Source organism: Euleptes europaea, chromosome 2 (genome assembly GCF_029931775.1).
Source record: "Euleptes europaea isolate rEulEur1 chromosome 2, rEulEur1.hap1, whole genome shotgun sequence".
NCBI lineage: Eukaryota > Metazoa > Chordata > Lepidosauria > Squamata > Sphaerodactylidae > Euleptes > Euleptes europaea.
The window spans coordinates 3,512,331-3,527,979 of NC_079313.1; the positions used below are offsets into that span (position 1 = coordinate 3,512,331).

The window sequence follows — 15,649 nt, forward strand, 5'->3', positions numbered from 1 at the left end:
GCAAATCCAAGGCAAAACCTCCCATGCATAAATGCCCATGGTATAATCTATTTTAGCCTAAGTTGGTATATGTAAGACAATGCAAAAGGATATGTCCCGGGAAGTCCACTGACTAAAGAAGGCAGGGACACAGCTGTTCTGAAAAAGGGATCTTTAGCAAAACCATTAAAAAAGGGCAATTAGATCTCTCTCTTCTATTGGGTCTCTCCACTGCAGAACCCCCCCAAAAAGAGCAAAGAATTCTGTGGGGGTTGTGAATTCTCAAACTTCTTTATTAAAATTGGGAGGACGCTTACACCCTAAAAAGATTTTCAGAGAGCATGTGGAAAGAGTAGCAGTTACCCTCCCTCACAGGAGTCTACCTGCTGTATTTACCCTTCAGTATCTCGTTTAACATGTCTCTGTTGAAGGGGTAGCAGGTCTGCTAGGGTAACTCATGCAGAGGTGCAATGGTCTCTTCTGAGGGTGTGCAACTTCCTTCGCGTCTCTGCATGAGCAGAGACCTGGTGGGATTACTCACCCCCAGAGGAAACTGGAAGGAGGGGTGGCAAGGGGCTTCACTCTCCTCCCCTGCATTGTTTTCTGAAGCAGCTTGGGGGGGGGGCTCCATTTTTCCTGTTGTGAGTCTGCATGTGCAATATTACCCCACTCAAGTCTGATGGGATCCACATACACACACACACATACAGAATAAAAGGTGGAAACCAGGAGGTATCTGAAGCAGAGGACATAGGGAGCAGGTAGGCCTACCTGAAGGTGCAGTGGGGGATAGACTGTGGCTCAGTGGTAGAGCCTCTGCTTGGCATGCAGAAGGTCCCAGGTTCAATCCCCGGCATCTCCAGTTAAAGGGACCAGGCAAGCAGGTGATGTGAAAGCCCCCTGCCTGAGACCCTGGAGAGCCACGGAGAGGGGCTGCAACTCAGTGGTAGAGCCTCTGCTTGGCATGCAGAAGATCCCAGGTTCAATCCCCGGCATCTCCAGTTAAAGGGACCAGGCAAGCAGTTGATGTGAAAGACCCCTGCCTGAGTAGGCAATACTGACTTTGATGGACCAAGGGTCTGATTCAGTATAAGGCAGCTTCATGTGTTCAATGCTGGGGAGGGGCTGTGGCTCAGTGGTAGATCATCTGCTTGATACACAGAAGGTCCCAGGTTCAATCCACGGCATCTCCAGTTAAAGGGACCAGGCAAGTAGGTGATGTGAAAGACCTCGACAGCCACTGCTGGCCCTAGTAGACAATACTGACTTCAATGGACCCGGGGTCTGATCTAATATAAGGCAGCTTCATGTGTAGTACTAATTTGCTCTTGGTACTATAATTGATATCAGAACTCCCGTCAGGATCAAGTTTTCCCCTGAGTGTATCAGTTTTGGTGGTGTATGAAGAGGCGGTGGCATGGAATTTGGCTGGTTAGGATCACTTGATTCCCTAGACCAGAATCCATCCGATCCATTGTCTCTGTCTCATCTTGAATAGCCTGCAGCTTCCTTCTCTGATCAGCTGCTAGCTTGGCACAAAGTGTAGGGAATCGGGGCCTAATCCCCATGGCTCCTCAGGGGAGATGTCCCTCAGTGGATGATTAGTCAAAGGCTATGACACTAAAGAAAGTAGATTCCTCTGAAATGTGGTGTTGGAGGAGAGGGTTACGGATACCGTGGACTGCCAAAAAAACCAATCAGTGGGTTATAGATCAAATCAAGCCTGAACTGACCCTAGAAGCTAAAATGACTCAACTGAGGCTGTCGTATTTTGGTCACATTATGAGAAGACAAGAGTCACTGGAAAAGACCGTCATGCTAGGAAAAGCAGAGGGCAGCAGGAAAAGAGGAAGGCCCAACATGAGAGGGATGGACTCTATAAAGGAAGCCACGGCCCTCAGTTTACAAGACCTGAGCAAGGCTGTCAAAGATAGGACATTTTGGAGGACATTGATTCATAGGGTCGCCATGAGTCGGAAGCGACTTGACGGCACTTAACACACACATGAGGTATACACTATGGTTTGTGCTTTTACAAAAGAATTAAGGTAATACCAATTTTGGAATAAAGCAGGGAGACAATTATTCGGCTAGAATTTTTCCATGGAACGACACGACACGCCTTGAGGTAGAAAGGAGAAGAATCTCTCCTTCTTCCCCTTTCTTTTTTTTGGGGGGTTCACTTTGTGTTAACTTCCACTCCTCCTGAAGTCCTTTTTAACTAGGAGAATGTCTCAGGCGATCTCTCAGATCACAGCATGCCCAGTTTTCAGCTTTCAAGGACCCCAATTAATTGATACCTTTCTCTCCTTTATCTGTGCCATCCATGTTAGCCAGAAAAAAACAATGTGCAAAGCACCAGAGGTTACAGGACGTTTATCTAATCACTTGTAGCTACTCCAAATTTATACAAAATAGTAGTAACAACAAAAGTTCAAATGAATTCCAAAACATATATTACAGAATACAAATAATGAGCAAACGCAGAAAGCAAAAGCGCTGATAATGTAACATAAAACCACAACAGTGACAGGTTTGCCGGCTGGTATCCCATTTCGGTATCCTTCTTCGGACAGTAACCTTGAAATCCAACAACAAACAAAAGTATAACTATGAAGAAACTATAAGAAATGTCACACAATTATTACGTATAACTTGTTTGCAATGGGTTACATGGGACTTACTGTAGCTATCATCGGAATTGAAGTAATTATCCTTTATGACACATAAGGCTGTAATGCAGGGGTGGGGGACCTCTTTTCCACCAAGGGCCATTTGGATATTTATAACACCATTCGCAGGCCATACAAAATTATCAACTTAAAAATTAGCTGACCAAGCCCCAAGCAGGCAGCTGCCCCAGATGACCCCCCCCCGGCACGGGCAAGCAGGCAGGCATCCCACTGGTGGTGCACACGCCCACCTGGTGGCCCAGGATGGTCTGTTGCACCAGCCGGGCATAGCCGTCCAGCCGCACACCAGAGTTGCTCCTGCTCCTCATGGTCAGGGCCAGATTCTACAGCCAGCTCCTGCTACCTCCACCCGCAGGGATGAAATGAGGTCACACTGGCTAAGAAATCGCCCCCCCCCCCGCACATTCTGGCCCCCAATTAGTAAACACAGGCACATGAAGATAAAATGGAAAGTCTCCCAAACCCAATTGAAAGACTTACAGCCCATTCCTGAGCTGGTGGCATGCGGGCAGTTCCCCACACGCCAAAACATTTAAAAAGCCTTTTTGCGGCTTTCTAATTTTTAAATGGGGCTTTTTGCCTTATAGAGGATAGCGAGGCTGCGCCTGCTAAAATACAGGCACAGCAGCGCCGTTCTCCACGCTGGCATCCGGGACCGAAAGGGGACAGGGAGCTGCCTACTGGCAGCTCCTCCCCCCAAAACGCCCCGGGAACGCCTCCCGGGTCTCTGGGACGCCCCCGGGAACGTCGGCATGGGCCTTTACGCCAGTGGGATGCTGGCGGAAGGATCCGCCGGCGTCCCAGGGTGGTGCTGCCATGGCAGCACCTGGAGACTGGTACCCGGGCCTCCCCGCCAGCGTTGGGGCCACTTACGGCGGCATAAGTAGCCAGACGCCAGCATTCGTCCTCAGAAGTCAGGAATGCGCTGCTACAGTATGAGACAACGAAGCCATAGTTTCAATTAACACATGCAGTGTAGACGGCTGTGGCATCAGTATTAGTGGCACATACAGGAGCACTGATAATCCCCAAACGAAGCAACCTGGATGCAGCGTGTCCTGCAGTTGTGTTGGGATTCTTTGGAAAGTGGGGAGCAGCCCTGTGTTTTACATGTCACAGGGAAGAAGAAAAGCAATTCAGAGTGAGTTAGCCTGATTTGGGAAACAGCCTAGAATCATAGAGTTGGAAGGGACCACCAGGGTCATCTAGTCCAACCCCCTGCACAATGCAGGAAATTCACAACTGCCTCCCTCCACCCAAACACCCAGTGGCCCCTACTCCATGCCCAGAAGATGGCCACAAAACATCGTTCAGGATCCCTGGCCAATCTGGCCTGGAGGAAAATTGCTTGCTGACCCCAAAGTGGCGATTGGCATTACCCTGGGCATGTAAGAAAGGGTCACGAGACACAGTCCTCCCTGCCTTCCTTCTCATGGTGTGCCTAAGTTCACAGAATCAGCATTGCTGACAGATGGCCATCTAGCCTCTACTTAAAAACTTCCAAACCTAACCCCACACACACACACCAGTGACCCCTACTCCAGGCCCAGAAGATGGCCACAAAAAACATCAACGCCATAGAGTCCAGTTGCCAAAGTGGCCATTTTCTCCAGGTGAACTGATCTCTATCGGCTGAAGATCAGTTGTAATAGCAGGAGATCTCTAGCTAGTACCTGGAGGTTGACAACCCTACCCATTGAGGTCCCTCCCCCAAACTCTGCCCTCATCAGGCTCCACCCTGAAAATCTCCAGGTATTTCCCAACCCAGAGCTGGCAACCTTCGTTTTAGGCCTCCCTGGCTAGGCCTCACCCTCGAGCTGTGAGACCAGAAAATGCACCCCAGACTCAGCTATGACCAAGGGAGGATTGGTAATAGGGTACATGCAGAGAATGTGTGGGTTGAAACAGCGTACCACAAGCCTTGGTACAGATATGGTACAACTGGGAGAGTCCATTGAAGCCGTGTTAATGCACACGTACACACGGTTACCAGCTGCGCATTTCCCATATCCAAGCTGAGACATACACTTGTTTCTTCCTCTGTTTCTCTCTCCCTATCCTTCCACTCCTTTCTCTCTCTCTCTCTCTCTCTCTCTCTCTCTCTCTCTCTCTCTCTCTCTCTCTTCCAGTGCCTAGCGCCCCACCTCGCAAGGTGGAAGTGGAGGTTCTGAACTCGACTGCCATCCAAGTGTTCTGGCGATCGCCCATCCAGAACCGCCAGCACGGGCAGATACGTGGCTACCAAGTCCACTACGTGTGCATGGAGAACGGAGAGGCCAAGGGCTTGCCCCAGATCAAGGATGTGATGCTGGCCGACGCTCAGGTGGGGACATCCGCTTTTAAAACCCATTAGATGGGTTCTAGCCTACCGTGTTCCCACTGGGCCAGGAAACCAATGCACTTTGTCATCCAGAGAGGAAGTGTGTGCCAGAATGCTCTGCCCAAAGGTCCTTTTGGTCCTGGACAGCTACGGCCTTTCCAGGATTCTGAGCCTATGTGTTGTTGGGTTTTTTTGTCCACTTTAGGGATTTTATGAAATTCTCTCTGTCCCAATTTCTCCCTGGATTGGGGAGATGGGAGCGACTCGATTTGCTCTGCCAAGCGGCGATAACCAAGCGCACGAGCCATCTGCCGCTTGTTTCCCCAGTGTTGTTCAGACCGCCATGTGCGCACAGATTTCCCCCGCGCTAAAACACTGCCCGCAAATGGGATCTTGATGTGTGCATTGATAAAATGCAGAGTGTTTTTGATTCGTAGAAGCATAGAGTTGGAAGGGACCACCAGGGTCTTCTAGTCCAATCCCCTGCCCAATGCAGGAAATTCACAAATACCCCCACACCCCCATTCCATGCCCAGAAAATGGCCAAGATGCCCTCCCTCTCATCATCTGCTTAAGGGCATAGAATCAGCATTGCTGACAGATGGCCATCTAACCTCTTCTTAAAAACCTCCAGGGAAAGAGAGCTCACCACCTTCCGAGGAAGCCTGTTCCACTGTGGAACCGCTCTAACTGTTAGAAAATTCTTCCTAATGTCTATAGACGGAAACTCTTTTGATTTAATTTCAACCCGTTGGTTCTGGTCCAACCTTCTGGGGCAACAGAAGACAACTTGGCACCCTCCTCTCTATGACAGCCCTTCAAAGACTTGAAGATTCATAGAATCATAGAGTTGGAAGGGGCCATAGAGGCCATCTAGTCCAACCCCCTGCTTAATGTAGGATCAGTCTAGAGTATCCCTGACAAGTGTTTGTCCAGCCTTTGCTTAAAGACTGCCAGGGATGGGGAGCTCACCCCCTCCCTAGGCAGCCGATTCCACTGTCGAACGACTCTTACTGTAAAAACATTTTTCCTAATATCCAGCCAGTACCTTTCCACCCGCTATTGAAACCCATTATTGCGAGTCCTATCCTCTGCTGCCAACTGGAACATCTCCCTGCCCTCCTGTTTGTACTCTTCTGGAACCCTTGTGCCTATACGCTCACTTGCTCGCTCGTCAGAGAGAAGTGATTAAAACGCCACACACACACACACACAAAAAGGATCCTGGTGTACCCGCTGATTAAAATCACGATGCAAGAAAGCAGCTCTCTCCCCGTTTGTGCTCTTGGAACCAACGTGCACATGAGCGCATTCCCGTTATTAACCAAAGGGTGGGCGTGGGGCGCACCAGACGGGAGCCGAAAAGCTGTGTGTGTGCCAATTCTGAAATTAAATTTAGACATGCTCCAAGGGAAACCAGGAGGCAGGCAGAATAGAACACATGGCTACCCCAGCCTTTGGAGCAGCGACGGAACAAGGGACATACGCTCAACCCTAAATCGTACGTGGCAATCCATATATTTTAGGGACGTCTATAAATACTAAACGGCGGTAGCAGCGGCAAAGTTCTGCTGCTCGAGGTGGGAAATCCAAACAGCACCACCTGCTTCCTCATTAACAACGGAGCGTGATCCATTCGGAAGGATTTCCCGCGCAATCATTAGTGATCACATCAGGAGAGGACCAGTAGGCCGGAGAACCCGGTATCACTGGGTTGGATCCAGGCTAGGTATTTCCATGGGCGGGTGGATTTTTGCTCACGGGGCGCGATGTTCCTGCTCCCGCAGCAATCCAAAGTGCCCCTTGAAATGCTGTTCTTAGAGCAGAGGGGACCCCCCACAAACAAGACTTTGGGGGGCATTTCAGGCTGCCATGGGAGGTGGGGAAATCCCATTGCCTGCAGAAATGTTAGTGTGGATCCAGCCCTCTGTTTTCCAGCAGTGGCCGGTGAGATACTTCTGGGATGCTTTCAGACATCATTATTCAGAAATATGCTGCTTCTTGAGGTGGGGGTTTCGTTTTAGCTGTTATGGGTCACAGCTGTTCAAAACCCTATCCTCCCCCTGTTAATGTTGTAATACAATCATAGAATCATAGAGTTGGAAGGGACCACCAGAGTCATCTAGTCCAACCCCCTGCACAATGCAGGAAATTCACAACTACCTCCACCCCACACCCCCAGTGACCCCTACTCCATGCCCAGAAGATGGCCAAGGTGCCCTCCCTCTCATCTGTCTAAGGTCATAGAATTAGCATTGCTGACAGATGGCCATCTAGCCTCTGCTTCAGAACCTCCAGGGAAGGAGAGCTTACCACCTCCCGAGGAAGCCTGTTCCACCGAGGAACCGCTCTAACTGTTAGAAAATACCTACACTAACGTCTGATGCCTTCGATAGGCTCACAATACGTGTGGTTTTGTGCCTCTCCCATTCATTCTGCTTAGGCTTAGACGTTAAGAACTTCCTGGTAGATTGTGCCCAGTAGCTCAGCCTTGTTGGTCTCCCATTCTGCTGTCTATACGGTGCTCGATTTCTTCCACCTCTCCTTCTGGCTTGCTTGTTTAAAAAAAAAAATTGAACATTTGAAGACATCCATGTGTACTAGGGTTGCCAGCCTCCAGGTGGTGGCAGGAGATCTCCTGCTATTGCAGCTGATCTCCAGCCGATAGAGATCAGTTCCCCTGGAGAACATCGCCTCTTTGGCAATTGGACTCTATGGCATTAAAGTCTCTCCCCTCTCCAAACCCCGCCCTCTTCAGGCTCCGCCCCCAGAATCTCCAGGTATGTCCCAACCCGGAGCTGGCAACCCTAATGTGTACACCCGTGTGTGTAAACAGAATATGCTCCATGCAGTCTGTCAGGGTTACAAGGGGAAGAGGGTTTGTGATCCCTGCCCTGCTTTTACTTCACACCAGCGGCGTTCCAGCCCACCTATAACTTCCTTACAGTAATTTCAACCCATACCCAGATGTCTCCGTCACATCCCTGAATGCTGTGAAGTTTGGGGAATGTACTGCATTGTTCAAAGTGATGCATTGTGGGTACTGTTGCCAACCTCCAGGTGGTGGCTGGAGATCTCCCGCTATTACAACTTGTCTCCAGGCGACAGGGATCTATTCCCCGGGAGAAAAATGGCCACTTTGGCCATGGGACTCTATGGCATTGAAGTCCCTCCCCGAACCCCGCCCTCCTCAGGCTTCACCCCCAAAATCTCCAGGTATTTCCCAACTCAGGCCTGGCAACCCTACTTGAACCAATGGCAAATAACCTGTGTGGAAAAGGCCCGCGTGTGCATTCAGGTGGGATCGGGATCGGTTTCCCTTCTGGTGACACCACCTTGGAGCCAAAGCTGATTGGCTTTATGGGTCTGCACCTGTTATGTGATCCCTGGCTGCCTGGGATTGCAAAGTGAAGCACGCGGAAGCCCTGTTAAAGTTTTTGCCAGAACGGTAGCAGATTGGGAAATAGATATGCAAAAATGGAAGGTTGGAATTTGGGGGGAGGGTATTTCAGAACACCCTTCGAAAACTTATTTTTTGCTGCAGCAGGTTCTGCTCTAGCAGCTGTTTCTTCGACTTGGGTTAGTTCGAAACACGGTGCCTGGGAGTTGCCAGCAAAGGCTGTCCATCCTACTAACCTCCACGCCTTCTTATACTTCCTTCTCCTTTGCCTTGGGCGTCTCCTGTCTTCCCGGATCTGCGTTTCCCTTCCGGGCAGATTCCTCCACGCTCCCTCTGTCTCACGCTGTTCTTTCTCTTCTCTTCTCTTCTTCATTCTCCCCTGCATATCCTCTCTTGCTCAGTGGGAAACCGATGACACTGCGGAATATGTAAGTAAGATGCCCCCATTTCCCCCCCACCAACTCTGTCTTGCTCTGCCCCCTTCCTTTTCATCGGTGATGGTGTGGACTTGTTTGTTTTCTTTTCTTTCCCCCCCTCTTCTAATCCCTCCCGCTTCGCAGTGCTGTGCTGACTTGTGTTTTTTTCTGCTTCCCAAACCTTATCACTGATTGTGCCACGGTTTTCCCTGCCTCGTTCCTGGGGAAGGTGCAATGGTTAGTTTATGATGTGCAATGGTTAGATTAAAAGGTTCAATACTTAGATTATAAGGTGCAATAGTTATCGTTATTTTTAATCATTTGATTTTCAAGGTACAGTAGATTAAAACAATACATGAGGTGTGGCTCCAAGGGGAACGTAGCTTCGATCCCATTTTTTCGTGGGGAGGTCACCAAGAGACGTGCTTGGGAGATGAGATATGTGGAGGGTTCGTGGCTCAGTGGTAGAGCATCTGCTTGACATGCAGAAGGTCCCAGGTTCAATCCCCGACATCTCCAGTTAAAGGGACCAGGCAAGTAGGTGATGGGAAGGACCCCTGCCTGAGAACCCAGAGAGCTGCTGCCGGTCTGAGTAGACAATACTGACTTTGATGGACCAAGGGTCTGATTCAGTAGAAGGCAGCTTCATGTCTGAGATGGTGTTACCTTAGAGGGGCTATGGTGAGCCCAAGGGCGCTAGCCGCTCTTGACTGCCAAGTCGCGCTGACTGCAGTTGTGTCTGGAGACGTATCTTCTCCCTCCAGCTCTGTGTTTCTGTGAGGCATTTAATGTTATGCCTCTCCTCGGCTCACTGATATTCCTTTTGCCTAATAACCTAAGAACAGGTTATTTTCTCATTGCCGTTGACCATAGTAAACACAGTGTAACACGCATTCTTTCTATTCCTTGGCTCCATCCTCAACCAAAAGGGAGACTGCAGCCAAGAAATCAGAAGGAGGTTGAGACTGGGAAGGGCAGCCATGAAGGAGCTAGAAAAGATTCTGGAGTGTAAGGATGTGTCACTGGCCACCAAGATTAGGTTAATTCAGGCCATCGTGTTCCCTGTTACTATGCATGGGTGTGAAAGCTGGACAATGAAGAAAGCTGATAGGAAGAAAATAGATTCCTTTGACATATGGTGTTGGAGGAGAGTGTTACGGATACTGTGGGCTGCCAAAAAAACAAATCAGTGGGTTCAAGATCAAATCAAGCCTGAGCTAACCCTAGAAACTAAAATGACTAAACTGAGGCTGTCGTACTTTGGCCACATTATGAGAAGACAAGAGTCACTGGAAAAGACCATCATGCTAGGAAAAGTTGAGGGCAGCAGAAAAAGAGGAAGACCCAACCAGAGATGGATGGACTGTATAAAGGAAGCCACGGCCCTCAATTTGCAAGATTTGAGCAAGGCTGTCAAAGATAGGACGTTTTGGAGGACTTTCATTCATAGGGTCACCGGGAGTCGGAAGCGACTTGACGGCACTTAACACACACACGCACAACACACATTCAGGCTCCTCATTATGTATAAGTGGGTAGCAGTGTAGAAAAGGTCACTGAAAATAAAAATGCAAGCAGGCAATTAGCAGCTTCTTAATTTCCTTTGGCCTTTCCACCATTATAGTTTCTTAGAAAGGAGGAACCTTCATTAGGTTCATGGTTCTGATCCCGGGGAGGACTTTGGGCACAACCAGTTGTATCATCTCCACTCGGGCATTCTCAGTCAGACCCAGAAAGAGGAAAGGAAGTCATTTGTTTAAAGAGAGGAAGGTTCAATTTCTTACCAGGCCCCACACTCTCTCCAAAGGATCTCTATTAAATCTCTCATTTTTAAAGAAGGTTGCGGTTTGATATAAACCAAAACCAGGCTACTTGACACTGAGATAGTCACTTAGCTCTAAGAAGCACTCACACAGGAAGAGAAATATGGATCCAGAGCTGGGATTTTACTTCTACCCCATGCACTTTTTCCTAATGAAAAGGCGTTAATCTGAACAGCTTTAAGCCTGAACCGGGGAGGGGGGGGGCAGGTACCCCTATTTTGCCCATCTTTTTCCCTGCATGGGGGTTTAAAGTAGTAGAAGAGGAGTTGGTTTTTATATGCCGATTTTCTCTACCTTTTAAGGAGAATCAAACCAGTTTAGAATCACCTTCCCTTCCTCTCTTCACAACAGATACCTTGTAAGGTAGGTGAGGCTGAGAGAGCTCTAAGAGAACTGTGACTAGCACAGCAGGCTTCATTTGTAGGAGGGGGGAATCAAACCTGGTTCTCCAGATTAGAGTCCGCCTGCTTATGTGGAAGAGCCGGGAATCAACCCCGGCTCTCCAGATTAGAGTCCGCTGTTCATGTGGAGGATTGGGGAATCAAACCCAGTTTACCAGATTAGAGTCCGCTGCTCAAGTGGAGAAGTGGGGAAACCAACCCGGCTCTCCAGATTAGAGTTCGCTGTTCATGTGGAGGATTGGGGAATCAAACCCAGTTTACCAGATTAGAGTCCGCTGTTCATGTGGAGGATTGGGGAATCAAACCCAGTTTACCAGATTAGAGTCTACTGCTCATGTGGAGAAGTGGGGAAACCAACCCAGTTCTCCAGATTAGAGTCCGCCGCTCATGTGGAGAAGTGGGGAATCAAACCCGGGTCTCCAGATTAGAGTCTGCCTGCTTATGTAGAGGAGTGGGGGATCAACCCCGGTTCTCCAGATTAGAGTCCACCACTCTTAACCACTATACCACACTGGTGTAGGGGAGCAGTATTTGTAATAAAGGCTATGTTATTGGGGGAATCATTACCCCCTTTCCCCAAAACTCCATGCTGGAACCCCGTGCCTGCCTTTTAGGGCAAGGTGACACGTCTGGGGGAAATGCTGCAGGGCTCCACCGTCACACGTTCAGCTTAGCGCAGGCGTGGCCTTCTTTACTCGGAAGGGACATAGCACCAAGGCCTGGGTGCGAATGCAGCCAGAACACGGCGTCTTGTGCGCTAGCCTGACAGCAAGGAGAACACATCTCATACCACAATGAAAGGCTCCTCCATCCTCTTGAAGAGAGTGGCTGGTGTGTGGGGAGGGGGGGAGTGCTTTAATCTGTTTGCAGCTGCACATTTTTGAGGGGAGATTTAAGAGGGTGGAGAAGGGCCCTTTGAAGAGGCCGGTGAGCTTTTTGATGGCAGAAGCGTTTTTTGTGGAGATAGGAAGGGAAATCTTAGAGGCAGACGGATGAGTGAAGACTCCTCCGTCGGCTTGCATGCTTTGCATAAAAAGAGGTTTGTTCACAGCAAGCTGCGTGCGTGTTCTCTCGCTACTGGTTTTTTTTTATTTATTTTTTTGGCTATCCTACCCCTTCTCATCTCCCCCCCCCTCTAAAGGATTGCTTTGTGTTGTGTTCCCTGCATGCTTCAGAGTTTTTCAGCTAATTTGAACTCTTCTTATTTCAAGAAGGAGTGGAAGGGGGAAAAACCTCTCTGTTTCTGGATTCTCGTCTCCAGGAAATGGTCATCGCTGGGTTGCAGCCAGAGACGACCTACTCGATCACGGTAGCCGCGTATACGATGAAAGGGGACGGTGCCCGTAGCAAACCCAAGCTGGCTACGACAAAGGGAGCAGGTAAGAATAGTCTGGGGATGCAAATGCTGTCGCGGGGCGGTTGTAAGGATTACAGTGAAGTTGTTTAGAACATCAGAATCAGAATTTATTAATACGGTCATTTGACCATAGAATCGTAGAGTTGGAAGGGACCACCAGGGTCATCTAGTCCAACCCCCTGCACAATGCAGGAAATTCACAACTACCTCCCCCCACACACACACACCCAGTGACCCCCTACCTCCTTCCTCACACCCCCAGTGACCCCCTACTACTTTTTTTATATTTATTAAAATTCACAGTAATACAACATTAAAAAACAACCTTCTTAACAAACAAACATCGACCAGTACTTACAAAACCTATAAAACCTATAACTTTCTAAATAATCACTCTCTTTATGAACCACCACCAAGAGAATCTAAACTTCTAAGTGTGTTCTCCACCCTGGATATAGTGGGATTCCATATTCTATCCAAATCCTCTTATGTTTTTTGTTATTTTGAAAGTAAGTTAATTTAATCAACACATAGATCTCGCTTACTTTGTCGAACCAACTATTTAAGCTTGGAGAGTTCGCTCCTTTACAGCATCTGGCAAAATTTATCCTTGCTGATGTTACCATATGGAGGAATACATCAAGAAGTTTTTTATTCATAGTTGGTAAATAGTTTATTTCCAGATTATTTCTGGATTCATGGGTATGATGATGGATGACGACAAACGGGAATTTATACTCACAAAAGGTTTAAATTTCACAATATGTTTATCGATCAGAGAGAATCTATATAAAATGGTATATATGTAGCATCTATCTCCTATCAGTATACAGAAAATGTCGAACTTAAAGGAAGACGCAAATAAATGTTGGTTTTGTAAGAGGGATAAGGCAGATTTTTACCATATGTGGTGGGAGTGTACTAGAGCAACAGTTTATTGGGAAAATGTGATAAATATAATATCTAAAGGTCTAGAAATAGAAATACGTCCGCCAGTTTGGTTCGTGTTCTGCTTGTCGGTTCTGAGCATGGAGCCAGTTTTCCAGCGAGCGTTTCAACTGTTTGCAAGCGGCTTAGTCGTGTTATATTGTTGTGTTATATTTTTTTCATAATAAAACTGTACTTCACACTGCGGTCGACAGTATTTCATGCATGTACATTGTCACACAGTTCAAGGAGAGTCCTCATTCTCCCCCCCCCCCAGACAGTGGTTTAAACAAACGGTCAATGTTTGTCTATAAATAAACATTGTATGTTTTTTACCGTAGAATCATAGAATCATAGAGTTGGAAGGGGCCATACAGGCCATAAAGTCCAACCCCCTGCTTAATGCAGGATCTCCCTGGAGCAATCCTGACAAGTACTTGTCCAGCCTCTGCTTAAAGACTGCCAGGGAGGGGAAGCTCACCACCTCCCTAGGGAGCTGATTCCACTGTTGAACAACTCTTACTGTGAAAAAGTTTTGCCTAATATCCAGCTGGTACCTTTCCTCCCGCGATTTAAACCCATTATTGCAAGTCCTATCCTCTGCTGCCAACAGGAACAGCTCCCTGCCCTCCTCTAAGGGGCAGCCCTTCAAATACTTCAAGAGAGCAATCCTGTCCCCCCTCAACCTCCTCCAGACTGGACATTCCCAACTCCCTCAGCCTTTCCTCGCAGGGCTTGGTCTCCTGGCCCCTGATCATCCTCGTCACTCTCCTCTGCGCCCGCTCGATTCTGTCCACATCCTCTTTGAAGTGAGGCCTCCAGAACTGCACGCAATACTCCAGGTGCGGCCTGACCAATGCAGTATACAGTGGAACGATGACATCTTGTAATCTGGATGTTATGCCTCTGTTGATGCACCCCAAGTCTTACCATTTGGTGTCTTTTTAAGTCCATAATATCCACCCCCCAACACACACACCCTGCTTTTTAATTACCTGGTTTGACCATCCATGACCCTGGGAGAGAATTGCTTTCACCTGTTGCACCGATGGAAAAAGCTGGCTCGCAAGGCAGAAAGAAATTAAATTGCGACACCCACAGCTGAGGCGCAGCCCAAAAGCTGTTCGGCAGATGCCGAAGGCTGACCATGGCGAAGTGATCCGTGGCTCGGCTCGTGAGAAATTACAGTTGTTGCACACGCAATGTTTTCCTGTTCATTACAACATTTGCAGCCTCCCTTGAGCGAACAGCAAATAACTACTTCAGCAGAGGTGTTCTCTTACGCTGCTTGGCCCGTAGGGACAGGCAAACAGAACTGAGCAGCAAAGGTGAGAAGCAGAGGCGTTTATTTATGGCTCTTCTGGCTGGCCTTTTCCCCAAAGGATTCAGCAAAGGGCTCGGCCAAAACCTCTGCTGCTGCTCATACTGCAGGTGGCCAAAGCCATTTGCCTTATGAATTCCACCCCTGTGGACAAGCCAAGCTGTAGACAAAAGGGAGTGGAGAGTTGTGGTCAGTAATGGGCCTCAGCCAGAGCTAGGGTTGCCAACCTCCAGGTGGTGACTGGAGATCTCCTGCTATTACAACTGATCCCCAGGTAACAGAGGTCAGTTCACCTGGAGGAAAGGGCCGCTTTGGCAATGGGACTCTATGGCATTGAAGTCCTTCTCTCCCCATACCCCACCCCCCTCAGGCTCCACCCCCAAAATCTCCGGGTTTTTCCCAATTGGTGGTGGTCACCATGGCGAGGATAATTTTAATGTGCCTTTGCTTAGGTGAGCCTTTTGCCTAGCTGAGAATTTTAATAAGCCCTTTGCCTAGCTGATCCTTCCTCTTATTAAGAACATAAGAAAGGCCATTCTGTATCAGACCCGGGTCCATCAAGTCCTGCAGTCTGTTCACACAGGGGTCAACCAGGTGCCTCTAGGAAGCCCCCATACAAGACTGCAGCAGCACCATCCTGACTGTGTTCCACAGCACCTAATATATTAGGCATGCTCCTCTGATCCTGGAGAGAATAGGAATGCATCATGACTAGTATCCATTTTAACTAGTACCCTCTCCTCCATGAACATGTCCACTCCCCTCTTAAAGCCTTCCAAGTTGGCAGCCATCATAAGAACATAAGAAAAGCCATGCTGGACCAGACCAAGGCCCACCAAGTCCAGCAATCTGTTCACACAGTGACCAACCAGGCCCGTGAACGCACCAGCAACTTACCTCGCAATTTACATGCGTCCAGTACGAAAGCATCCAAGACGAGTTTAAATTTCTGTTCCCACCGCGCCGCCTTTCTCCGCTGCATTTGATAAGCCCAGACCGGCACTCTCTCCAT

The 15,649-nt window shown here is 48.6% G+C and overlaps 1 protein-coding gene across 3 annotated transcripts in view; it reads left to right on the forward strand.

Moving 5' to 3' along the window:
• PTPRS (protein tyrosine phosphatase receptor type S) overlaps positions 1-15,649 on the forward strand; it is a 156,116-nt gene that overhangs the window by 70,600 nt on the left and 69,867 nt on the right. For all 3 annotated transcript variants that reach the window (XM_056845473.1, XM_056845474.1, XM_056845472.1), the window contains exons 9-11: positions 4,802-4,995; positions 8,794-8,820; positions 12,294-12,411. In XM_056845473.1, the coding sequence (XP_056701451.1) occupies positions 4,802-4,995; positions 8,794-8,820; positions 12,294-12,411 (339 nt within the window). The remainder of the gene's footprint in view (positions 1-4,801; positions 4,996-8,793; positions 8,821-12,293; positions 12,412-15,649) is intronic.